This window comes from Cornus florida, unplaced genomic scaffold, assembly GCF_030987335.1.
Source record: "Cornus florida cultivar Cherokee Brave unplaced genomic scaffold, ASM3098733v1 CherokeeBrave_3.0.0_Hap2_Chr08, whole genome shotgun sequence".
Lineage (NCBI taxonomy): Eukaryota > Viridiplantae > Streptophyta > Magnoliopsida > Cornales > Cornaceae > Cornus > Cornus florida.
Genome location: NW_026775578.1, coordinates 16306355 through 16333098, shown reverse-complemented (window position 1 = coordinate 16333098; position 26744 = coordinate 16306355). Strand labels below are relative to the sequence as shown.

Sequence of the window (26744 nt, the reverse complement as noted above, 5' to 3'; positions counted from 1 at the left end):
TTGAATGAATTTTCTTTGTTTATGCCCAATGTGTAGCTATATATATTGTTGATAAATTGGGTTATGTTTCTCATGTATTGTTTTTGGTAGTTGATTAACTTGTTGCATTATTGCCTTGATGGAGATTTTTCATGCCTTATTGTTCTACATTTACTGCAGTTTTAGCACTTTTTCGAGTTACACTATTGTTCGGTCTTTTGAGTAAATTTCCCAAACAAATAGAATACGAAATCAAGCATATAGCAGTTTCTAGACTTCCATAGCAGAAGATGTATACTAAAGATGAGAAGGTAAGCATGGCAGAAGATGATGTCTTTTGAGTAAATTTTCCAAACAAATAGTATACTAAATCAAGCATATAGCAGTTTCTAGACTTCCATATCAGAAGATGTATACTAAAGATGAGTAAGCATGGCAGAAGATGATATCTATATGAAAGATGGGACGGTATATTACAAAAATAATCTTACGAATAAGAAGAAAACAGGAACATGGAAGGTATGTCCCTTTATTCTAGGTATGCATCTTATTCATCAGTTACTCAAGTTTAAAGAATTTGAAATTTGTGTCAAAAATTTTATAGACTTTTTGGTGATTGGCAGGAAATGAATGCTGTGAAAGGTCAGCGTACTATGGAATGAGCATCAATGTGGTGCTTTATTTCAAGCATCATCTGAACCAGCACAGTGCTACCACTAATAGGAGCATTTCTGGCTGATGCATATATCTAGGAAGATATTGGACAATTGCCTGCTTCTCAATCATCATGGTAAGTTATGTTTGTGAAACTTTATTGACTTAAATATCAGCTTGGTAATTTGTCTTGTACCTATGGAAATCCATATGGGGTTATTTAAAATGACATCGGATATTTCTTCTTCTATAGCAATATGTGTAGAAATTTGTATCACCATAAAGAAGCGTACAAATATGCACACACACACACACACACATAGATATATATATGAACCTTGTTGGAAAATGATGTGTGAAAGAAGAGCACATTTTTTGTTAAAATTGACAGCTTTGTTTTAGATGCATAAGAAAAATCCAGGCTCATACAAAATTGGTTTTTGAAATTATCATTGACTAACTTAATGTACCAAAAACGAAGTCGAATGGCTATGACTATTAGCAGTTAAATGGAATGCCTCCTTACTTCATCCGCTCAATTCAGCCTCATGGATTACAATGCAGAAAGAAATTTTAGCTTAGTCTTAAAAACATACATTGGTTTGAATAGTACATTCTTGCTATATTACGCTGAAATAACCCAATTTCATGTAGGGAATGACACTGTTGACATTGCCAGCATCCATTCCTCGCATAAAACCAACCTGTTATGGTAATGATACTTGCGACCCCACATTTAGACACAGTGCAGTGTGCTTCCTTATAGCTATGGGGGACTGTAGGAATAAAGCTCTGGGGATTGGAGGAATAAAGCCTTGTGTCTCATCCTTCGGAGCAGATGACGACGCTGACTAGGTTGAGAAAAAACACGAGTTCTTTCTTCAACTAGTTCTATTTTTCAATAAATGTTGAAGCACTCATTGCCTCTTCTCTTCTGGTTTGGATTCAAAATCATGTGGGCTGGGGTTTCGGCAACTGTGGCCATGGCGATTGTAGTAGTGAGTTTCTTTTCAGTTACTCGATTGTATGACCAGAAACCTAGAGGCAGCCCTCTAACACACATTGCTCAGGTGCTGGTGGCATACTTAAAGAAATACTGAGTTGAAGTGCCTGCTGACAAGTTTTTTTTGTATTAGACGGCAGATGCAAAATCTTCTATCAAAGAAAGCCGCAAGCTTGATCACGCACCTTTGTAGGAAGTCCCTTTGTAAGCACATCTGCAACTTGCTCGGTAGTAGGAATGTACGGCATATAGATCAATCCGTTTTCGAGCTTTTCCTTGATGAAGTGTTTGTCTACCTCCACGTGCTTTGTTCTGTCATGAAGTACTGGATTGTGAGCGATCGAAATAACAGCTTTATTGTCACAGTATAATTTCATAAGCAACGGATTAGAGACCTTTAATTCTTCCAATAGTCTCTTAATCCATAACACCTCACAAATTCCAGTAGCAACTGATTTAAACTCGGCCTTTGCGCTGCTTCTTGCTTCCACATTCTGTTTTTTACTCTGCTAGGTGACAAGATTATCTCCAACAAAGGTGCAGTAGCCAGAAGTTGACCATACCAGCACTCTCAGCCCAATCCGCATCATTATAGGCTTCAACTTGCAAATGCCTACGGTTTTTTAATAGTAGACCTCTTCCAGGGGCCCCCTTTAGGCATCTGAGAATTCTGTAGACTGCATCAAAGTGTTCTCGTCCAGGTGAATGCATGAACTGGCTAACCATGGTGACTACAAAAGCTATATCTGGACGTGTATGTGACAAGTAGAACAGTCTTCCAACAAGTCTTTGATACTGCTCTATATTTAGAACTTCTTCATCTTTAGAAGGTTGCAGCTTAAGGTTGGGCTCAATGGGTGTCTTGACTGGTTTACATCCTAGCAGACCTGTCTCACTAAGTAAATCAAGAACATATTTACTTTGATTCACAAATATACCTTCTTTGGATTCCAAGAAAGTATTTTAATGCACTCAAATCCTTGATCTCAAAGTTAGCTGCAAGTCTTTTTACAGCTCTCCCAAATCACCAAGCTCTAGGGGACTCTGTTTGAGACCATATAAAGATTTTTTCAGTCTACAGCCTTTATTAGGTCCCAATTTTTCCTAAAATCCAGGTGGTAGATTCATAAAGACGACCTCCTCAAGATCTCCATTTAAAAAGGTATTTTTTACATCTAACTGGTGTAATGGCCAGTTGAAAATTCACAGCCAAAGATAACAAGATTCTGATTGAGTTTATCTTGGGTACAGGAGCAAAAGTTTCCAGATAATCAATTCCATAGGTCTGGGTGAACCCTTTTGCTTTGCCTTGTACCTCTCTATGCTACCATCAGCTTTACATTTCACAGTAAAGACCCATTTACAGTCTACTGTTCTTTTCTCTTTAGGTAAATCAACTGCCTCCCAAGTACCACTTCTTCTAAGAGCATTCATCTCTTCCATCCTGCTAACTTCCAATTCGGATCATCAAGAGCTTCCTGAATGTTTCTTGGGACAAACAAGTGTGAGATTTTTGAGGTAAAAGCCCTATGAGTATGAGAGAGTTTTTCATAAGAAAGGTATTTGGCAATGGGATATTTTGGATTTGGATATTTGTAAGAAGTACTGTAGGCCGAGGACAGGTAAATGAAGTCGTTCTTGGATGTTGCGAGGTTACCCCATCTGTTTCATGGCGGAACTGTTAGATCTGCAAACAATTATCGAGGGCATTCGTTTTTTCTGGATAACGATTCGGTTGGAAGAAGAAGAGAGGACCTTCGATCATGTTTGGTGGGTAAGTTCGACAAGGATGTGGGTGATAGGGCTCAAATCGCGGATTGGGCTTCACGTGTTTGGAAGGTTTCTTCTGGTGTTGTGGTTTCTCCTCTACCAGATTCTTTGTTGCTATTTCACTTCCCCTCTTCGAAGGAGGCTTCTCGTGTGCTTAAAGAAGGTCGACGTGATTGGGGGACGGCCACATTACGAGTGGAATCTTGGAGTTTTAGGGTGGGGTGTTCCGAGGTTTTGAAGGATAAGGGACTGAAGATTGTAACGATGTATGGTCTCCCTCTCCATCTTTGGAGTCATGCCCTGTTTGTGAAGGTCGGTGATCTTTGTGGTGGTTTCATCTGGGTGGATGCCGATGAAGCAATTCACGCTGAAAGGGTTTGCATCACAGTGTCCGATGGCAAGGCTTGTCCTCCTTTTGTTTTCATTCACGATGATTGTCTCTGCTACAAAGTGAAGATGTGGGAAGAGAAGCCTCCTGAACTTGTGCCGACGACGGATACTTTGGAAGGAGGTGATGGTTCGCATCTGCTGAAGGAGACAAAATGGTTAAGGTGGGAATCTTTGGGGAAGAAAGGTTTGGCTGAGTTTTAGAGATGGGAGAAATGGAGGGACGATCTTTGGAAGCGAAACTCGGAATGTTTTAGAAGATTATTCACTCAAAGAAGGAATGAAGGCTTTTCGGATGGGATTGATCTTCGACGGCAAGAGAGATACCGGAAAAGGCATAAAGGTGGTGGTCTCATCGAGTTTGGCCGGCCGGCGTTCACGCAGATGTGGAGGAAGGAGCGTCACCATGGTGTTTCTCACGTCAATCAAGCGCATGGGAAGGGGAACATGGATGGCCATACACGTGGTTGGCGCAGAGGACTTGGCCGTTCAAAATGGATGACAGTTGCATCCACTGTTCTTTCAAAACCTTAGGCTCCGAACAATTGTAAGGCTGATTTTGGTAATAAATCGGTGGTTGGGCCTAATAATGGGCCGGTGGTCAAGGTTTCTAGATCGAACCCATATTCTTCTGGTGGGCCTATGGTTGGCGAGCCTGGATTGATTGATGAAGGTAAATTGTCTTCTTGTGATCCGGATGGAGGTGGAGCGGCCCACTCTTTAGATGTTGTATGTTTGGGCCAAGGTTCAATTAACTTGGGTTGTGAATTGAAGGGAGGATCGGGTTCTTCTAATGTTTTTTCTGGCCAGCATTGGACAACCGCTACGGGCCTTTATGTGATGTTGTGGAAGACGACGTTCATCCGTCCAAAGATTTCCCAGAAGGTTCAAGAAGACATCGTCGTCCTAAGGGGCATTTGCAGGGACATCGTATGAAGAAGAAAGTGCTTCTCCCCCCTCTTCACAAAAGATGGTCTAGAAAGGAAAAGCAGAAGTGGATTCCGGTTTCGCAGATTGACACTGGATCGGGTATGTCTTTTGTATCGCCTGATCCTTCTCCTTCTCTACCTTCTTCTTCCTCTTTTCACCTTTGCGGGGTATCACGACGAAGCTTGGTACCGAAAAAAGGAGTGGTGTCTTCTGTTTCAAAATGCTTGTCTCCGATTTTTGAAAGGGAGCCGGTGCCCCTTTTTGAGAAACGACATGGTGAAGACGGTAGTGTTGTGATGGGTCCCTCTCGGTTGTGTGATGTTAGCAGTGACGGAATTACTCTGTGTGTGGGCCGGGATGTGAAGATAAGGATTGACGATGCTTCAGCTGCTGTGCTCTTGAACGATTTGAGGGCTCATCTTGTGTCAAAGGGTTCTCTTTTTGAACAGAATGATCTTTTGGCTGATGAGGTGTTTGGGACCCCACTTTCTAGCTGCTCTCCATCTTTGTCATCTGTTGAGTATGGGGAGGATGGGTCGTGTTCCTCTGTTCATGGGGATTTGGGTATGGTTCGGATGCGAGTATGATGTTGATTTGCTTACACCTTTGGCTGCTGTTAGACCGGATTGGAATTCTGTGGAAGGGATGGGATTTGATGCAGGGTTGGCTGATTTGGAGAATGAATGGATGAAGGAAAAGGGAGTTGAGATAGGTTCTCTTTTGGGTGTGTCTTTTGAGGGTCGGATGGAGGAGGCGACAGATTTATTCCTTGATGTTCTTAATGCTCAGTTTGCGGTTAGAACGGATAGTAGGGGGAGTGTTCCAGTGGAAAGAGAGGAGGAAGGGAGTCCAAGTCCCTCGACTCTCGTTACTTATGAAAGGAGGAGGAGGGGACTTGGACTCTCGTTACTTATGAAAGGAGGAGGAGGGGGGCTAGGGAGAAGGCCAGTGGAAGGAGGGATGAGACGGTTAACACTACTGTTTCCCTATGAAGCTTCAAAATCTTTCATGGAATGTCCGGGGTCTCAACGACCCGGCTAGAAGGAAAGTGGTGAAATCGGTGATTCGGAAAGCGGGCGGTTATCTAGTGTGTCTTCAAGAAACCAAGATTGCCTCGATGTCAAATGTGATTGTTCGAAGTTTGTGGGGTGGGAGATTCGTGGAGTGGTTTGCCTTGGATGCGATTGGCTCTTCGGATGGTATCCTGATCATGTGGGATGTCCGATGGATCTCTTTGTTGGACTCTTAGGCTGGGCTCTTCTCGACATCCTGTGTTTTATCCATGGTGGAGGATGGCTTTCGTTGGGTTTTTTCTGGAGTCTATGGGCGTACGGAGGATCGTGATTGCCATTTGCTCTTGGAGGAGCTGGGGGAGATTCGTAGGCAATGGTCGCTGCCATGGTGTATCGGGGGGGATTTCAATGTGGTGCGTTCCCCTTTTGAGAGGTCAACAGGGGGCAGGTGGACGGCTGATATGATGGCCTTCTCAGAGTTTATTGATGCTTTTGGTTTGCTTGATTTGCCTTTGGTGGGTGGGCCTTTCACGTGGTCCAGTGGACATTTTCCTCTGTCTCTTTCACGTCTTGATAGATTCTTGGTGTAGAGTGATTGGGAGGAGAAATTTTCTGATGTTGTTCAGGCCACTTTGGCGTGTCCTCTGTCTGACCATGTTCCGTTGTTGTTAGATTGTGGCGGGCTGCGTAGCAGAAGATCTCCTTTTAGATTTGAGAATATGTGGCTCCGGGCTGAAGGTTTTCTGGAGCGAGTCCGATCCTGGTGGGTGGGGTACGGAGTGGCTGGCACTCCTAGTCATTCTTTGGCAAGCAAGTTGCTTTTTTTGAAGAATGATCTCAAAGTTTGGAACAAAGAGGCTTTTGGTAATTTGGTATGGAGGAAGAATCGGGTTCTCTTTGAGATTGCTGATATTGATAAGATGGAGAACATAGGTCTATTGACGGTTCCGTTGAAGCTTAGGAGGGTGCAGTGTCAAACAGAGTTTGTTGAGATTGCTGTCATGGAGGAGATCTCATGGAGACAGAAATCTAGAGCTCTGTGGCTTAAGGAAGGTGATAATAACACTAAATTTTTTCATAGACTTGCCAATGCTCACAGAAGGAGCAACCACATTGGGAGGATTCGGGTGGATGGGGTGTTGATTACTAAAGAGGAGGAGATTTGTAAGAGTTTTTCTGACTACTTCTCGAAGTTGTTCACTGAATTAGCAGGTTGGAGTCCTTTGCTTGATGGGCTTCACTTTGATTCTATTTCGGGAGAGGAGTGCTCTGTTTTGGAAGAGCCTTTTTTAGAAGAGGAAGTTCTCTCTGCTTTGAAGAGTTGTAATGGGGATAAAGCCCCTGGACCCGATGGTTTTACTATGAGGTTCCTTTTGGAGTGTTGGGAGGTGGTTTGTGAGGAGGTGATGGGCTCTTTTCATGCTTTCCATGTGCAGGGCTCTTTTGAGAAAAGTTTGAATGCAACTTTTATTGCTCTTATTCCGAAGAAGGGAGAGGCAATGGATGTTAGAGATTTCCGCCCTATTAGTTTGGTGGGATGTTTTTACAAGTTGATCGTGAAAGTCTTGGCCTCTAGGTTGAAAAAGGTGATGGATGGCGTCATTTCTGACTCTCAGAATGCCTTTGTGGGTGGTCGTCAGATTTTGGATTTAGTTTTTATTGCTAGTGAATGTGTTGATTCTTGTTTGAGCAGCGGTGTTCCGGTTGTTCTATGTAAACTGGATATTGAAAAGGCATACGACCATGTGAGCTAGAGTTTCCTTCTCTACCTGTTGGAGAGAATGGGTTTTGGTGAGCGGTGGAGGAGATGGATTCTTTTTTGCATCTCTAGCGCTCGGTTCTCTGTCCTTGTGAATGGAGCTCCGACGGGTTTTTTCTCTAGTTCGATGGGCTTGGGCAAGGGGATCCGCTTTCCCCTTTCTTGTTCCTTTTTGTGATGGAGGCTTTTAGTAGATTGCTGACGAGGGCTGTGGAACTGGGTTTTTTGAGAGGTTTTCGAGTGGGCAGGGATGTTGCTAGTCAATTGGCGGTCTCACATTTGATGTTTGCGGATGATACTATTGTGTTTTGTGATGCGGATGCGTCCCAGTTGAGGCACTTGAGATGCGTTTTGATTTGGTTTCAAGTTGTCTCTGGCCTTAAGGTTAATGTTGGCAAGAGTCTTCTTGTGCCTGTTGGGGATGTTCCTGAGATTGAGCTGCTTGCGCAAATCCTTGGATGTTGACTGGCTCTTTTCCCATTTCTTACTTAGGATTGCCTTTGGGTGTCCCTTCGAGATGTGTGGGGAGTTGGGATCCGGTTGTGGATAGGTTCGAGAGGAGGTTGGCGGGTTGGAAAAAGCAGTATCTGTCTAAGGGGGGTCGGGTTACCTTGATTAAGAGCACCCTCTCTAGCCTTCCTACTTACTTGATTTCTCTGTTTCAGATTCCTTCTTTAGTGGCTGAGAGAATTGAAAGATTGCAATGCAACTTCCGCCCGGGGGGGGGGGGGGGAGGAGAAGAGTTCAAGTTTCACCTGGTTCGGTGGGATCAAGTGTGCCGTCCAATTCGGTTTGGAGGCTTAGGGTTAAGGAGGTTGTTGCCTTTTAATAAGGCTCTCCTTGGTAAATGGCTGTGGAGGTTTGGGATAGAGAGGCATTGGCTTTGGAGGAGGGTTATTGCGAGCAAATTTGGGGAAATTAGTGGTGGGTGGTGCTCTCTGGCGAGGCGTGGCCCAAGGGGGGTGGGAGTTTGGAATTTCATTTGGAGGGGTTGGGATGATTTCTGCAAGCATATTCGCTTTCGAATTAAAGATGGAAGGAGGATCAGTTTTTGGAAGGATCTCTGGTGTGGGGAACGCCATTTTGCTCTCGCTTTCCCACGGTTTTATAGGATTGCTTCTCACCGACAGGCCATGGTTGTTGACTGTTATCATCTTGATAACAAGAGACTGACTTAGGATGTTCAGTTCAGGAGGCATTTCCAGGATTGGGAGATCGAGGATGTTTCTCGCTTTCTGGAGCTTCTGTATAGCCAGGTGATCTCTTTTGGGGAGTCGGATCATTGGTTCTGGGTTCCTAACTCGCAAGGCCGTTTTGAGGTTAGGTCATTTTTCAGATGCCTTTCGTTTCGTCACGAAGACCCCTTCCCATGGAAGTCTATTTGGCGTTCCAAGACTCCCCGCGAGGTCGTCTTTTTTGCTTGGACCTTAGTCCTAGGTAAGATTTTAATCCAGGACAATTTGAGAAGGAGGAATCAGGTGGTGATCAATCGTTGTTATATGTGCATGTGCAATGAGGAGTCAGTTGATCACCTCCTTTTACATTGTAGCATGGCCAGAGATTGCTGGGATTTGATGCTTGGTTTATCTGGGGTCCAATGGGCTATGCCTTGTTCTTCTGGAGGGTTGATTGAGGCTTGGAGAGGCGTATCCGTTGGGGCTTCCATTCAAGATGCTTGGAGGGCTACGCCGCTTTGTATTTGGTAGTGTATTTGGCTCGAGAGAAATAGGAGATATTTTGATGGAAAAGAGATGTTTGTTTCTATGCTTAAGTTCTCTATTATTTTTACTCTTTTTTGTTGGGTTTCAGGGAGAGATTATAGATCTACGGAGGAAATTATTGTTTTTTTGGCCTCTCTGAAGGTCTAAGGCGCCCTTTGGCCTTTTGTTTTGTTTCTTTGGGTTCCACTCCCCTTTTGAGCGTTTTTAATAAATTCTTACTTATCAAAAAAAAAAAAAAAAATCTGGAGAAGCAAGGTCTAATGGTTCGAATATTTGATTCGAATATTTAAAAGCCCAATGATATTTGATTCGAATATCAAGGTCTAATGGTTCTTGGTTAGGAGAAGCAACAGGAACTGAGATGAGTTAGGAACATAACTACCTGTGATATCTAGAGGTCCAGTTTCCGGAGGTCGAGATTGATCATTTCCAAGCGGAATAGGTTGACTTTGACTCTTTTGAGGAGGTCTTCTTCGAGTATAAACCCGAGGATCGGTATTGAGAACTTTTGTGCCCGGTTGTAGCAGCAACCCTATGAAAACACATATACCCTATGAAAACACATTTTTCAGCTCGAGGATCAAGTTTGGACCGAGTATTATTGGGTATATGAACAAAAGCTATGCAGCCAAAAACCTTTAGAGGTAAATCCGAGTATATCCTTGATAAGGGAATTTTTTTTTCGAAACATTCTAACTTTTGTGCTTGGTTGTAGTGATTCTTCCCTTGTTTCAGATATAGTAATGTTTGACACTGTGTGACTAGGATTCCCTTCATTGTTTTCATTGGTTTTATCACATCGTTTCCGACTTTGAATTTCGGGAATAACAGTAGGATGAGGTGAAGTAGTCAAAATCACATTTGGTAAATGAGTAGGAAATAAATCTCAAAAATTTTCTTCCATCACCTCATTCTTCCCTTAAAGAGAATTTTTGTGAAAGTAAGATTTATTTTCAAAGAAAGAGACATCCATACTCACATAAAATTTTCTTGTTTGGGGATTATAGCACTTATATCCCTTCTCAGCTCGACGATCAAGTTTGGACTGAGTATTATTGGGTATATGAACAAAAGTTATGCAGCCAAAAACATTTAGAGGTAAATTCGAGTATACCCTTGATAAGGGAATTTTTTTTTTGAAATATTGTAATGACATGCTATATTTTAAAGTACGTGTAGGTGTTGGAAATCATATCTATAAGTTGACTCAATGGTTGTGGCACATTTATTGGGTTTTCAATATAGGCTAATTTTTAAGGATTTGATTTTTATTCTGATTTGATTTGATTTGATTTTATTCTCTTTATTTTGATTTGATTTTATTCTCTTTTCTATATTTGTAATTTTCCTCTTGTATATAATGATAGTCAGGCTCTCAAATTGAGTACGCCAATTTTACCAAGTTACTTTTTGGTATCAGAGCCTCAAACCTACGCCTCCCCACCCTCTCTCTTTCACAGCCTCTTTTAATCTCTCTCTCTATCTCGTCACAGCCCCTTCCCTATTTCTTTATTTCACAGACCCTCTCTCTTTTTCAGGCCGCTGTTGCGACAATCCTAGGGGGAGCCAATCTCCTCTAGGTTCGATCCCTGTAGGGGTATTCTCTTAGTCTTTTTCATGCACTAAGGGTCAGAAGACGTGTTTGTAATTTTTTGGGGCTGCCGGGATATTTGGCAGCATTTTCGGATCAGACCGCCGTGTCTCCGGCTTCTTGGTTTGATCAAAATCAGGTTTATTCCTCCTTTATTTGAAATTATTGGTAATCTATTGAATTGTTCTATTTAATATTATGGCTGAATCAAGTAATAATAAAGAAACTCTCTTTTCGGCGCAACACACACCGGCTTAACGAGTTACTAGTGTGCTGTTGAATGGCCGTAATTTTGCATCATGGGCTCGTTCCCTCCGCCTCTATGTTGGTGGAAAAGGCAAATCAGGGTGGATTTTGGGTACTGAAAAGATGCCAGATATTAAAGATCCTAAATATGCTCAGTGGGATATGGACAATTGCACCATTTTAGGATGGATGTTTAATTCTATGGAGGAACGCATTTATAATATATTCATGTTTTATGACTCTGTTAATGACTTGTGGACTGCTTTGAATCAAATGTATGCTCATTCTAGGAATGATGCTCGTATTTTTGAATTATACCAAGATATTGCTAAGGTCTCGCAGGAAGGCCTGAATTTGTCTGTAGCTGATTATTTTGGGTATTTGAGATCTCGTTGGGAGGAACTAGCTCAATATGAGCCTCTCAGTGAATTTCCTTCTGAGGCAGCCTCTCTTCTTGTTAAAAGTCTTGATCGTCAGCATACCTATCAATTTTTGATAGGATTGCGTCCAGAATTTGAACAACTAAAGTCTCAGATCTTGAATGCATCACCAATGCCATCCCTGTTGGAAGCCTTTGCTACTGTTGATGGCGAAGCACGCAGGCACCGTTTAATTCAGCCCTCAATTGTTCCTGTACCAGTGTCTGAGCCTTCTGGGGATAGTATGGCTTTTGCAGCCAACTTTGGATCACGAGCTTCTGGAGGTCAGATTATTTGTCACCATTGTGGAGGGGTTGGACATGTTAAGGCTCGTTACTTCAAACTTCATCCTGAACTGAAGCAAAAATTTTCTAGGAACCATTTATTTGGAACTGGTTCTTCTCGTACTGCGGCTATTGCAGAAACTCCTGTTACTACTGGTGGATCTATTGTATTTCCTGGACTGAGCCAGCTTCAATCTTAGATTGGGCAGATCCAGGACCAACTTGGCTCCCTTGCTTCTAGAGTTAGTGCTCCTTCAACTGCTCCCACTGCAACTATTGCTACAGGTACTCCTATTGCATTTCATAATAAGGCCAAGCAGCCCACTTGGGTTTTGGATTCTGGGGCCAATGATCACATGACTGGTGAGTTATCACTTTTTTCTTCTAATGTCATACCTGTTACCTAATCTGTGTATCTTGCGGATGGCTCTACATCTTACATTCACAGTAAGGGTGATGTTTGTCTGTCTCCTGATATTACTCTTTCATCTGTCCTTCATGTACCCAAATTTGCCTTTAACCTTTCATCTGTTAGTCGGCTTGCAAAAAACCTCCAATGTGCAGGTATATTCTTACCAGATCACTGTTTGTTGTAGGACCTTTGTTCGAAGAGGATTTTTGGTAGGGGTTATGAGCGTGATGGGCTTTACTACTTTGGGGAACCACCAGGAACGAGTCTTCAAGCTTTTGTCCTACCTACTTCTAGTGTTTATGATGTTTCTTTTCGCACTTTTAGTCTGTGGCATGCACGTTTGGGACATGTAAACTTTCAGTATCTATGTCTATTGTTTCCTTCGTTAAATAAAGCATGTAAGGACCATAAGTTTCAGTGTGAAGTTTGTGAGCTTTCTAAACATACTAGAACTAGCTATATTTCTCATATGAGTCGTGCTCCTAGTATGTTTGATCTTATTCATTATGATGTTTGGGGCCCTTCCCTAGTTACTGCTTTCTCTAGATATCGATATTATGTGACATTTATTGATGATTATTCTCGTTGTACTTGGGTTTATTTATTGAAAAAGAAATCTGATGTTTCTTTTATTTACCCAGTTTCTTCAAATGATCAAAACCCAGTATAACACTGTTGTCCGTAATATTCGTTCTAATAATGGACGAGAATATGTTTCGAATGAGTTCCGGTCTGAACTTAATAGAAAGGGGATTTTACATTAACTCACTTGCCCCTATACTCCTGAGCAAAATGGCATGGCTGAAAGCAAAAACCGCATCTTATGTCTGTGGTCCGATGTCTTCTGAGTGGTATGCATGTGCCTAAATTCTATTGGCACATGGCTGTTCTTATAGCTGCTTTTTTGATTAATCGTACTCCCAGTCGAGTTTTGGGTGGTAAGGCCCCACTTCAGATTCTCCAGCCCGATTATACATTGTTTCACCTTCTGCCTCGTGTTTTCGGCTGTACATGTTTTGTTTATAACCGTAGTCCTTCTTGTCATAAACTTGATGATAAATCTATTAGGTGTATTTTCTTGGGGTATTCTGCTATGTCAAAGGGCTATCGTTGTTATGATCTTGTGGCCAAATATATGTATCATTCTCTTGATGTGACATTTCATGAAACTGCTCCTTTTTATAGTACTAATTCTGTGGTACAGGATTCTCTCTCTTGTGATCTGGAGAAGGAGATTTCTCCTATTGCCCGTTCTGTTCCTCTCTTTGAAAATCACACTATCCTGGAATCTCCTTCTCCATCCATGCAGGGTTCCCCTCCACCTTTGCGGGTCTACTCTTGTTGCCATCGCACTCAACCTCCCCTGCCAGAATCATCTTCAGAACCGGGTCTAGGTAACTCTCCTTCTCCTATTGCTTCTACAATTCCTGAGCATACCTCCCGTTATCCTACCCGTGATCGTCACCCTCCTAATTGGTATGGCTTTTCTGGTAGCACCAACCACCCTATTTCCTAGTATGTCTCCTATGATGGTCTTTCAGGTGCATATAAATCCTTCCTGGGCAAGATTGGGACCGTTTCTATTCCTCGATCTGTGTCAGAGGCCCTCCAGGATCCCAATTGGGTGTTTGCTATGACAACAGAAATGGATGCTTTACACCATAATAATACATGGGAACTTGTTGCTTTACCTGCTGAGGAGAAAACGGTTGGCTGCAAATGGGTCTTTAATGTGAAGTATTTAGCCGATGGTTCTATTGATCGGTATAAGACTCGGTTGGTGGCAAAAGGCTTTACTTAGATTCCGGGCAAAGACTTTAGTGCTACCTTTGCTCCTGTGGCTAAGTTGACGTCTGTGCGACTGCTTATCTCCTTGTCTGCTGCCCATTCTTGGCCTCTGCATCAGTTAGATGTCAAGAATGCATTTCTTAATGGAGACTTACTTGAGACTATATATATGGATCCACCCCCTGGATTTCGGGCTGAGGGGGAGTATGCTGGGAAAGTCTGTAGGCTACGGAAGTCTCTTTATGGTCTGAAGCAATCTCCTAGAGCTTGGTTTAGTCGTTTCAGCGATGTTGTTTTATCTATGGGCTTTGTGCGCTGCTACTCAGACCATACTTGCTTTATTCGACGTCGCTCTGATGGTCGTTGCATTATGTTATTGGTATATGTGGATGATATCATTATCATAGGTGATGATGCTTCAGGGATTGCTCAGGCGAAACTTCATCTTCAAAAGTCCTTTGATGTGAAGGACTTAGGTCCTCTTCGATATTTTCTTGGAATTGAGGTTGCTAAATCCCGTCGTGGAATTTCTTTATCTCAAAGGAAATATGTTTTGGATCTTCTTCAAGATACTGGCATGCTTGGGCGTCGACCTACTTCCACTCCTATGGACCCCAATCTCAAACTCTCTGTTGAGTCAGGGGAATTACTTCCAGATCCATCCGTGTATCAACGTTTAGTAGGTCGTCTTATCTACTTGACTAACACAAGGCCCGATTTGACATTTGCTGTTAGTGTGGTTAGTCAATTCATGCATGCCACTCGCTCAGCTCATATAGATGCAGTCTACCATATTTTGAGGTATCTTAAGTCGTGCCCTGGTCTTGGTCTGTTCTATGCCTCAGGAAATCAGTCTGGACTCTCATGCTTTACTGATGCAGACTATGCTGGATGTAAGACAGATAGACGTTCTACCTTTGGCTTCTGTACTTTCTATGGTAATCATCTCATATCATGGAAGAGTAAGAAGCAAGCTGTTGTTTCTAGATCCTCTGCTGAAGCTGAATACTGAGCTATGGGTCAAGGTACCTGTGAGCTCCTTTGGCTTCAATCAATTTTGGGAGAGTTGGGTCTTGTACAGAAAGGTTCTTCAAGGTTGTTTTGTGACAATAAATCAGCCATTATGCTTGTTTCCGATTCTGTTTTACATGAAAGGTCAAAACATATTGAGGTAGACATTCACTTTATTCGAGAGAACGTTCGATCAGGTATCATTAATCCTATTTTTGTTCCTTCTTCAGAACAGACTGCAGATGTGTTCACAAAGTCTGTTGGGCCTTCTCTTCTCCAGTCTTCCATAGTCAAGCTGGGCTTGGTCAACATATTTGCTCCAGCTTGAGGGCGAGTGTTGGAAATCATATCTATAAGTTGACTCAATGATTGTGGCAGATTTATTGGGTCTTCAATATAGGCTAATTTTTAGGGAATTTATTTTTATTCTGATTTGATTTTATTCTCTTTATTTTGATTTGATTTTATTCTTTTTTCCATATTTGTAATTTTCCTCTTGTATATAATGATAGTCAGGCTCTCAAATTGAGTACGCCAATTTTACCAAGTTACTTTTGTAGGCATTCTGTTAATCAAATACAAAGCTGTTAAAACAGCTTCCCCCCAAAGATATTTTGGAACATTCATTGAAAACATTATAGCACGAGCCACTTCAAGTAAATGTTTATTTTTTTTTTCAACAATTTCGTTTTGTTGAGGGGTATCCGCATAAGTAGACTGATGATTGATAATCTTTTCTTTCAAAAAACTCCCCAAAATTTCGTTAAAATTCTCGGTTCCATTATCGGTGTGAATTTTTTTTGCCTGAAACTGAGTTTTAACCATTGTATAAAAATTCTTAAATTTTTTTTCAACCTCAGACTTTTCATTTATCAAATAAACTCAACATAAACGGGTATGATCATTTATAAAAGTAACAAATCATTTGTTCTTAGAGATAGTAGTGACTCTTGAAGGTCCCCAAACATCACTATGTATTAAATAAAATGGTTTTGAAGAAGTATAAGGTTTTGGCAAATAAATAGTACGATGACTCTTAGATAAGCAACAACTTTCACAATAGAACGATGAATAATCCAAACCTTTAAATAAAGTAGGAAACAAATGTTTAAGATATGGAAAGTTAGGATGTCCTAGTCTTAAATGCCAAAACATTATTTGTTCATAAACAGAATTAGAACTAACACTACTAAGGCCCTGAGCCTTTTTATTACTGGAGAAGTCACCATCAAAGTAATAAAGTCCATCTATTATCTTAGCACTTCCAATCTTCTTCCCCGAGCTCCAGTCATGAAAATTACACGACAATTAGATTCTTTGGTTAGTTTACTCACAGACAAAAGGTTACAGGCTAGTTTACGGACATGGAGAACAGATTTCAGATCTATATTCTTGGATAATTTTATCAAACTTTTTCCTGCAATAGGTGAGAAACTACCATATGCAATTCTAATTTTTTTAAGGCCAGAACATGGTGAGTAAGTGCTAAAAAGATTGGAAAGGCTGGTCATATGATCAGAGGCTCCAGAATCGATGATCCATGGAGCATAATTTAAACAACAAGATAGGGCATTAAGTGTACTACTTGTTTGTGCAAGAGAAACACTAAGAATACCAGACGAGGAATTAAATTTCAACAGCTTCAGAAGGTGATCCATTTGCTCCTTGCTTAAGGGACTTGTCTCAACTTCATTGGCAGAAGGAACTGCACGCTTATTTCTGTCACCAGGCTTGCTACTATTCCAATTCACTGGTTTTCTGTGGATTTTCCAGTAGTTCTCCCGAGTATGGCGCAGTTTGTTGCAGAAGTCGCACCAGACTCATGGCTTCTCTTCAGGATTTCGCTGAAAATTGACTACTTTATTAGCAGCAGTCTTAGCAACAACAAGGACATAATTCTCAACAGGCCCGCTGGTAGTCTTCTTCCCAACATTACATGTTCGCGGCTCTCTTCTCTTCGAACCTCAGCAAATACCTCACCAATTGGAGGAAGTGGAGTCCCGCCAATGATCCGTCCTCGTACTTCATCAAATTCCACATTGAGCCCAGCAAGGAATTTTTAAATGTGATGAACCTCCACGGTCCGTTTGTAGTGATTGGCATCTTCAGTGGATTTCCATTCATAATCATTGAATAGATCCATGTCCTGCCAAAGATGCTTCATTGAATTGAAATACTTGGTGACCGAGTCTTCTCCCTGGCGAATCTCACCAAGTTTTACAGTCAATTCATAGACCTGAGACTGATTTCCCAAATCATGGTACATCTTATTCATGTTGTCCTAGAGCTCCTTGGTCGTGGAGTAGCACATGTAGTTGGAACTAATATCCTCGTCCATGGAGTTCACGAGCCAAGTCATCACCATGGAACTAATATCCTTCGATGCTAGTGCCTTCTTGTCTCCCTTCAGGTACCCGATCTTTTCTTGCCCTCTGATATACATCCAAACGGACTGGGACCACCGTAAATAATTGTCACCATTAAATTAGGTTTTGTTTTTTTTTTTTGTTTTTTTCCCGAATTTCTTAAGGTGGCTCTGATACCATATAAACTTGAAAGGGAAAGAAATATTGACTAAACCTTTTTCTGTATTAGCTCACAATATTCACAAGTTTACACGGGTTCTCTTTATAAGAGAGAATACAAGTACAAAATCAGAAAACTGATTACAATAGCTAGCTGGTCTAATTAATAATTCCCTAATTTACAGCATTGACCAATATTCTATTTACAACAAATATCCTCCAAATATTATATTTACAACTAATAATATTTGGTAGTATTACTACCGAATCTTTCTTTTTCAAATATATGATTAAAATTTGACATAGTATCATTGTTTTAATGGAAACAAGTGCTTGTATCCATACTAAGCGTGCTTAAGGACTATACCATGAATGTAAATAGACTCGTTCAAAATCAGTTTTACCATTACCCATCACCTTATGGTACATATATATTATTTCCGTTTTACTTTATCAGTAAACTCATCTCAAACCCTGTAATATACAATGCTTACTACATAGATTATTCATATTCTCCGTCCCTCTCCTTTGTCTTGTTACCATGTTGAAATCAGACACACTCTTACGAAATCTTGTAAATGCAGTTTCTTTGATAAAGCAGCAGTGGAAATACTATTAGATCGTATAAAGGACTCGATAAACCCATCGAAACTTTGCTCAGTGACCTGTGGAGGAGCTGAAGGCCATCATAAGATTGCTTCCTGTATGGGCTACCGGTGTCATCTTTGCCACCGTTTACAGTCAAATGAGCAACTTATTTGTATTGGCAACTCTAGCTTCCATATCCCATCAGCAGCACTCAGCATTTTTGACACAATTAGTGTCCCATTCTGGGTCCCAGTTTATGATCGAAACATCGTCCCATTTGTCTGAAAATTCATGGGTCGCAAGAATGGCTTCACTCAACTCCAGCGAATGGGCATTGGCCTTGTCATATTCATCTTTCCATGCTTATCTGTGGGGAATTTGGAGCTCATTAGACTTGGAATGGTATGAAGGCACAATGAACTCATTGAAATGCCCATGTCAATACTTTGGCAAGTTTCACAGTACTTTCTCATAGGGTGTGCGGAGGTTTTCACATTCATTGGACAGTTGGAGTTCTTCTATGAGCAAGCTCCTGATGCCATGAGAAGTTTTTGTTCTGTGCTCTCGCTACTACGTGAGCTCTTTGCTAGTAACCATTGTTACAACAATTATTACTAAAAATGGGAAGCTTGGTTGGATACCAGACAATTTGAATTATGGTCACCTCCGTTTCTTTTTGTGGCTTTTGGTTGTGCCGAGTGTGCTTAATTTAGGAGCTTTTCTCTTTGTAGCAAAGTGGTACACGTATAAAAGGGCGATGGGCACACTTTGTTAATGGCCACAATAGGCGATACCATTTAAGCAAGTTGTTACTTCACTTGTCTGAATTTCTTCGTTTATGCTAATGGTGGTTCAAGGACTCGTAAATTCGAGCCCTTTTCAAATCTCTTGATGACAAGGCTGCAAAGTGCAAACACACTGCCACTAGTAGTTTGTTTATCCAAGCAAAAGGTTTTAAAATCAGATTATTGGCTCGTTAGTATAGTTTATTGTGTCTTTTATGCTGGCAAAAGAGATAATTTGTTGGATGCTCTCTTTTATATGAGATCAAATAGCATGGAGATGAGTAATTCACTCCTTTTTTAGTGTTTACAGAGTCCTTGTGGCTCACAATCTTTCCAAGAAAGGTGTTGTTTCTGACTTTGCTTGCTCATGTTTCTGTTCGTCTCCTAATATTGTTCACAACACTTCCTTTCTCTCGACCAACTATTATTACTACTTCCACTTTCTCTCTGTGCTCTCCATGTCTTCGTGACCACCGAAGATTATCAACTTTGTCGTTGCTGATTTTAATGGCTTCAGCCATTGAATCTTGCTGGCTGGTATTATTAATCTACTACACTATTTGATTCCATTTTTTGCTGGCAGCGAGCTTCCTTGCACTTTACCTTATAGCTCTAGGGACTGAAGGAATAAAGCCGTGTGTCTCATTCTTTGGAGCAGATCAGTCTGATGATGCTGATGAGTTTGAGGAAAAACACAAGTTCTTTCTTCAACTTCTGGTTTGGATTCAAGATAATGTGGGGTGGGGTGGAGTGGGGCTGGGGTTTCGGCATTCCAGCTGTGGCCATGGCGATTGCGGTAGTGAGCATCTTTTCAGTTACTAGATTGTATAACCAGAAACCTGGAGGCAGACCTGTGACACACATAGCTCAGTTGCTGGTGGCATCCTTGTGGAAATACTGAATTGATGTGCCTGCAGACAAGTCTGTTTTGTATGAGATGACAGATGCAGAATCTTTTCTATCAATGGAAGCCGCAAGCTTGATCACACAAAAGATCTTAGGTAAGTGTCCCAACACCAGATGATTTCTGTCAAAATTCATGGACATGGCAAATGGTTCCGTTTGGTTTAACAAAGTTTAATTCAGGATTAATAGACTAGCTCAAATTGAATTGCTGAATAAGTGATGCTTCACGAAATAAATATTTAGAGATCTGTAATTGCTTAAAAGTTTGTATCAATCAAAATTATTGCATTTATTTATTAATTCATATTAGCATTTGGACGTGAAATTTAGTTGGAATAAAACTCAACTGAAAAAATATGATAAAAATTTGAGATAGTATCATTGTTTTAATACAGCTACTTGTATCCAGACTAAACATGCTTAAGGACTATACCATGAATGTAAATAGACTCTCTTACGAAATATGTGTCATGTAAATGCTACCACGGTGAAATCAAACAGTCTCTTACGAAATCTTGTAAATGCAGTTTCTTTGATAAAGCAGCAGTGGAAATACAATTAGATCATATAAAGGACTTGATAAACGCATGAATAACTTTGCTCAGTCACCCAAGTTGAGGTGCTAAAAGCCAACATAAGAATGCTTCCTGTATGGGTTACCAGTGTCATCTTTGCCACCATGTACAAGTCAAATGAACAACTTGTTTGTGTTGCAGGGTGAGAGAATGGATACTCGCGTTGGCAACTATAGCTTCCATATCCCACCAGCAACACTCAACATTTTTGACTCACTTAGTGTGTCCCTATTCTGGGTCTCGGTTTATGATTGAATCATCGTCCCATTTGTCGGAAAATTCACCGGTCACAAGAATATTCCCTGGGCATTGGCCTTGTCATATCTTTGTTGTCCATGCTATCTGTGGGGATTTTGGAGCTCATTAGACTTAGAATGGTAAGAAGGCACAACTACTATGAACTCATTGAAATGCCCATGTCGATATTTTGGGAAGTTCCACCGTACTTTCTCATAGGGTGTGCGGAGACAGTTGGAGTTGTTCTATGAGCAAGCCGCCTGATGCCATGAGAAATTTGTGTCCTGCTCTCTCGCTCACCACTGTTGTGCTAGCTCTTTACTTGTAACCATTGTGACAACAATTAGTACTGAGAATGGGAAGCTTGGTTTGATAACAGACAATTTGAATTATGGTCACCTCCATTTCTTTTTGTGTGCTTAATTTGGGAACTTTTCTCTTTGTACTTGTATAAAAGGGCGGTGAGCACATTTCGTTAATCGCCACAAGAGGCGATACCATGAAAGCAAGTTGTTTGTACACTTGAATTTCGTCGTTTCTGCTAATATAATAATAATACTCTGTTTCAGAATATCTATATTTGATATCAACATTGCCCGGGGCACATTCGTCACATATTTCATTCCACTTTAAGAAATTGTCTAAAAAGGAAAAACGTGATATATTCAAAGAACAAATTGGGCTTTTTAATGTTTGGATTCAAAGCAGCCCAATAAGTTTTTTGGTTTTCTAATTTCTTTACGAAACAAAGTCAATTAGCTGAATCCAAAGGAAACACACAACAAAAAAAAGTATCATAGTTAAATTTGAAGTGAAATATGTGAATGACTTGTTTTTAAGTTATCGGAGACAACACTAATAGAACTAACATCTCCCCGGTGCACTTTAAACGTGGGTGGAAAAAGATTGACATCAATTCAATAATTTTTTTTTTATTGGGCATCGCAAAATAACAGGATGCTAGAAAGATTTTTGACCCTCACGTAAATGGACCTAAAATGGTGAAATATCCTATATTTTCTAAATGAGTCATCTTATATCTATCATGATGGTTGATACCTCGATAGTCCAGTAAGTTAGTGTCTTTGGTGAACTTTGGAGTACCGGATTTCGACTCTCTGCAACTACTAATCTAATTTCTAATACTTCCAGCCGAAGTGCACAATCCATTTGTTTTTGTTAAAAGGACATTGGGCTTCACTTGGTCTAAAATATATTCAATAGTACTCCTCTAATAATGTGGAGGGAACCACCCAACTAAAATCCCAAATCTTATATCCCATCATGTCCAAACCTTCTTTAATTGCACTCGTCATATTATTTATAGAATAACATTTTTATACAAACTAAAAAGTATGTGTATATATATATATATATATATGGGCTGTTATTGGCCCTCTAAAATCATCTTCAAGGACTCCACTGCTATATATTTATAAATAAAATAACAAAAATAACCCTTCACTACCTCCAACAATGTCCTCTCCTCTTTAAAATGACAATTTCTTTCCCTCTGAATGCTTCCTTTTACACCAATAGGACCATGAAAGACCATTTATATTATTAACATTAACATTAACATCAAAACTTGTTAAAAAAATCTTGGGATTGCACATCTTTTAGTGAACTTCGGATTCACTAGGCTTCTCATTCCTTCTCTACAATAGTACATAAATAAAAAATAAAAAAAAAAATTGAAAATCAAACATATGAAGTTCGATCTAGATGAATACTTGTAAAAATATTAGAATTAAGTTTTCAACAAGAAGAATAAGCAAGCTATTATAGAGAGCAAGAGTGGCTTTCTATTGCAATTTGCAACAATGGTTGTATACTTATTAAGCCCAAACGAACAAAAGTAGAATTGAATTTTTTAAAAAATAAAATTTTACTGCAAAACTATGAAAATCTTGGAATTGTTCAATTTTTTTTTTTTTTTTTTTTTTTGTTTGTGAATTTTGGATTAAATTTCGGTTACTGTTGAAACTGAACGTTGAAGCTCTGAAGTTTTTCATAATTATTGAGTTTGACTTCTAATGAATTTCTTTCTTTCAGTATTTGAGATTGTATATAAGTTACATATAATGTGAGACATATTAACCACTAAAAGAGAACCAACAACCATGGGTGCAAAAGGCACTAGTGGTACATGGAATCTTACTCTGGTGTCCACCAAGCCCAGTCAACAATTGCATTGCTTTCTTGTACTTTGTGGATAAGAAACTTCTTATCTTCAATTAATATGTTTTAGTTTTAATCTTCAAGTATATAATGTAGTATAAAAAGTAATTTATACTGACACGAAATAAACGGATTTGAATTATAAATGAATTGATATGATTAACTTGTTTATTTAATACGTTAGCTTGTTAATAAATAGGACGGATTAATATTGAGGTTCCTAACACAATTATTAAATGGGTCGAGTTTGGATATACTTGTTTATTAGAATACTCTTGTATTAACATGACACAATTATGACTCACGAACATGAATTGCCTCCCTTCAATTAGAGCACCGACAACTTGAATTTTGATTTAAAATTTAAAACAACATCGTATTATACAGGACACCGATACAAATCTCTTACAGACATCTATTTTGTTTGCAACTCTTAAAAGTTTTGATTGTGAAGGACTAACCATGAACCAACAAAATGCCCGGCTTGGTCCCATGGAGTATGGGACTCACACTAGAAGCTACTCTTTTTGTTATGTTCCCTATGGAGTATGGGACTCACTCATTAGAGTTGGACCCACATTGACTATTTGCTGGCTTGGTTAGTTTCAAGCCCATTTTTGCCAAAAAGAACAATTAAAGAGTACAAGAGAGAGAGAGGATGAAGTTTAAACATTAAAGGTGCAACAACCATGACTTTCAATGAATATTCAAAGGGGGATTTGAAACTTAAACAAAGTAAGAAAACAAGAATTATGAAAATGTAGCAAAGATTTTACTATTCTTTCAGCTAATTATCAGAAAAGAGTGGTAATGTCATTGATTTTAAGCATTGGATTTGACAAGTGATAATTGATTGAGCATTTTGGGCCCCAATCTTGGGATTAAATCACTACTAGCATGTGAAGTATGTCCTTGACTAATCGTCATTGCTAGCCCAACCGCAACACCGAAGCATTTTGAATAACTCAACTGATTAATTGTACTCTCTGAACACCAAGGACATCACTACCCTCCTCACAATTCAATATCCAAATAGTACACCTTTGGGAATTAACACCACCAAAAAGTGTGTGTCACACTTTGACTCACCCTAATTATATAATTAAAAAGGTTTGAATTATTAATTCTGTGATTTTATGATTACATTATTTGTAGATAATTAAGCTTGTTCATATATATAAAAAAAAATGATAAAGCGTTCGAAAGTCGGACACATCTGACAATATTTATGTGAGTGAGAAGAGTTTCGATCAGTCAGATGTGTTTGACTTTCGGACGTTATATCACATGTTAGTTGCAGAATGAAGCATTGACCAAGAAGGAGAGGAGTGCAAACATTAAACATAAATAGAATGAAAACAAGATCTGGACCCCACAAGGCAACATGTACAAGAAGACAAGAAGAAGAAATACATTCACTTATATGAATAAAATAGCATGGGAGCCATCAAATAAAAAATAAAGATAAAAAATCGAGAGGGAGGGGTTTGGGGGAAAGGAAAACAATGGGAAGAAGTTTTCTATTCAAGACAAACTGACACTTGAGCTCAATATACTTGAACAGTTAATCAATTATAAGCTCGGAAGCCATGCAACTAACAAATAGGTTATAGAAAGAGCAAACATGTCTAGACATCCTAAATGGACAAAAACACAGGGAAAGGAATGAGATAAGCAAAAAAAGTACAATGAGGAAGTACAAAACTCAATATGCTATGGAAGCACAGAATAAACACGAATATGAAATATAACTTGTTAACTCATGTATCTATATTATGTCTTAACACTGACATCTCCTTTATGCATTGTCTGTTTGATAACCTAATATAAAACACAAACGTGCATGTGCAAGAAATTAATGAGAACAATAGGATCCAACAAAAGAAAGAATAAAAAGAAGAAGCCTAAATATACAGTAGGATTCATCATTGTTTATCTGTCTTCACCTCTTTGTGCACCGAGTAACAGAGCACCTCACATACATATCCTTTCTTATAAATCATAATAAAGCTTAAACTAAATCAACTTGAAAAATCTAAAATCTTTGCACAACATGCTTATTTTTGGACAATGGGAAGAGGTTTTCTATTTAAGACAATCGGACACTTGAGCTCAAGATACTTGAACAACTAATCAATTATAAGCTCGGAGGCCATGCAACTAACAAGTAGGTTATAGAAAGAGCAAAGATGTTATATCCATCCCAAATGGAAAAAATAAAGCGGAAGGAATGAGCAAAGCAAATAAAGTGCAATGAGGAATACAAATTTCAACATGCTATGGAAGCACAGAATAAAAACGTCTATGAGGCATAACTTGTGAGATATTAGTTTATATTTGGCAATTATCGTAAACAAAACAAGTCCAAGTCGAGTTGTAATTCTAGTTACTTGTAATGCAAGTTATCAAGATTGACGACAACTACGGAATTGGAAAGGTTGTTCACAGTTACCACAATTGAGATCATTTGAAGAAAAAGGTAAGAACAACACATTAGGAATGATTCTAAATAGGGAAGGACCCATTCTACACTTCCCATATTTTTCAAAACCTTCCGTAGAATGTTTTTAGGTTGATTGAACCAATATTCAAGTTTTGGTCAACTTGAACCGGTTCAGCCCTTCTGAACCGGTTCAAGGCTTCAAGTTTGGATTCAAAAATCCAACTGCCAATCTTGAACTAGTTCAGCCCCTTTGAACCGGTTCAAAGAGTCCTGTTCATAATATAGTTTTCAGTTTCCTTTTCCTGATTTCTTTCCTAGTTGGTCTAGAATTGTACCAAGTCCTATGCACGAATTTTTCCATAACTAGGACATTCTAAACTCTATATACACACATAGGTTTATTCACGGTTTTTGCATTATCAGTTCATTATTCTTAAAAGCCTTAGGAAGATTTTTGTCTCAGAAATTCTTAGAGAATTTTGTGTTTGTCTTTCTTGAACACATACACATAAACACATAGTGAGTTTAGAGTTGTGGTGTTTGAATCCTGATCGTGATCATACAGTTGCATCTACATCGATCAGACAAAAGTAGATCTACTTCTACATCGAATTCAGACAATTGAAGAACAAAAGTAAAAACGATCACACTTTGAAAGGGTTGGAGCATTCGAGGAGTGCTGTCTGATCTACCTACTACTTTTTAACAAAGATCAAGCATAAGCCTGAGGTCAAGTTGCTGTTAGACGGGGAGTCGCAAAGCCAGATGATTGTCGGCTATTGGTGTTTGGTAGAATGATAGGGTGTGAGCCATAGTCAAATTTCAGTATATTTTGTTTCAAGTATAGTGGATCGGTTTATTTTGGACTGCACAGTCCACGAGGTTTTTCCCACGTAAACAATTAACGTATTTTATCAATTGGGGTTTCCTCGCTAAAAATCCTGGTGTCATTTCTAACTTTGCTTTGCTTTATTTTATATTGCATGATATTAATTTATTAATTGCTAAAATAAAGAAAGTTAGAAAACATAAAATCTATTTTTAAAATAATCAAAACTTTCTAAATATTTCACTGTGTACGACTCACAAATTAGTATCAAAGCCAATCTCTACACATTAAGTTGATCCTTGTTAGAAATTTTTTTTTTTGATTTCAAAAATTGATTTTTAATCATGTCTTATGCATTGACAGAAGGTGGTTCTAATCAATGTGGTTCTTTGTTTGAAGGAGATAATTACAATTTTTGGAAATCAAAGATGAGAGCCTATTTGCAAAATTCAGATGGTAAAACTTGGGCAATAGTTGAATCTGGCTATACACCACCTACAGTAGATAAAACTGTGGATGGTAAAGAAGTTAAAGAGTTAAAAGATGCTTTTACTTTTACTACTATTGAAACTGAGCGTAGTGATGCTAATGGAAAAGCTTTATATGCAATTATTAATTCAGTTGTTCTATCGGAATGTGCTAGAATTTCTGATTATAAAATTGCTAAAAAAGCTTAGAATATTTTGCAGGTTACTCATGAAGGGACTT

At 39.4% G+C, this 26744-nt stretch overlaps 1 protein-coding gene and 1 pseudogene across 1 annotated transcript; both read left to right on the top strand.

Moving 5' to 3' along the window:
• Positions 1-411: 411 nt before the first annotated feature.
• Positions 412-1488, top strand: LOC132269786 (protein NRT1/ PTR FAMILY 8.2-like). The gene is made up of 4 exons (XM_059771028.1): positions 412-498; positions 603-621; positions 732-769; positions 1288-1488. The coding sequence occupies exons 1-4, from the start codon at positions 412-414 to the stop codon at positions 1486-1488; spliced, it is 345 nt and encodes a 114-aa protein (XP_059627011.1).
• A 16883-nt stretch (positions 1489-18371) lies between these two features.
• LOC132269784 (protein NRT1/ PTR FAMILY 8.2-like) lies at positions 18372-21171 on the top strand (annotated as a pseudogene).
• Positions 21172-26744: the final 5573 nt, after the last annotated feature.

Excerpts from the sequence above, each read along its gene's own strand:
- LOC132269786 (XM_059771028.1), top strand. The coding sequence starts at position 412 with ATGGCAGAAGATGATATCTATATGAAAGATGGGACGGTATATTACAAA. Across the intron at positions 770-1,287 it reads CCTGCTTCTCAATCATCATG|GGAATGACACTGTTGACATT; the intron begins GTAAGTTATGTT and ends AATTTCATGTAG.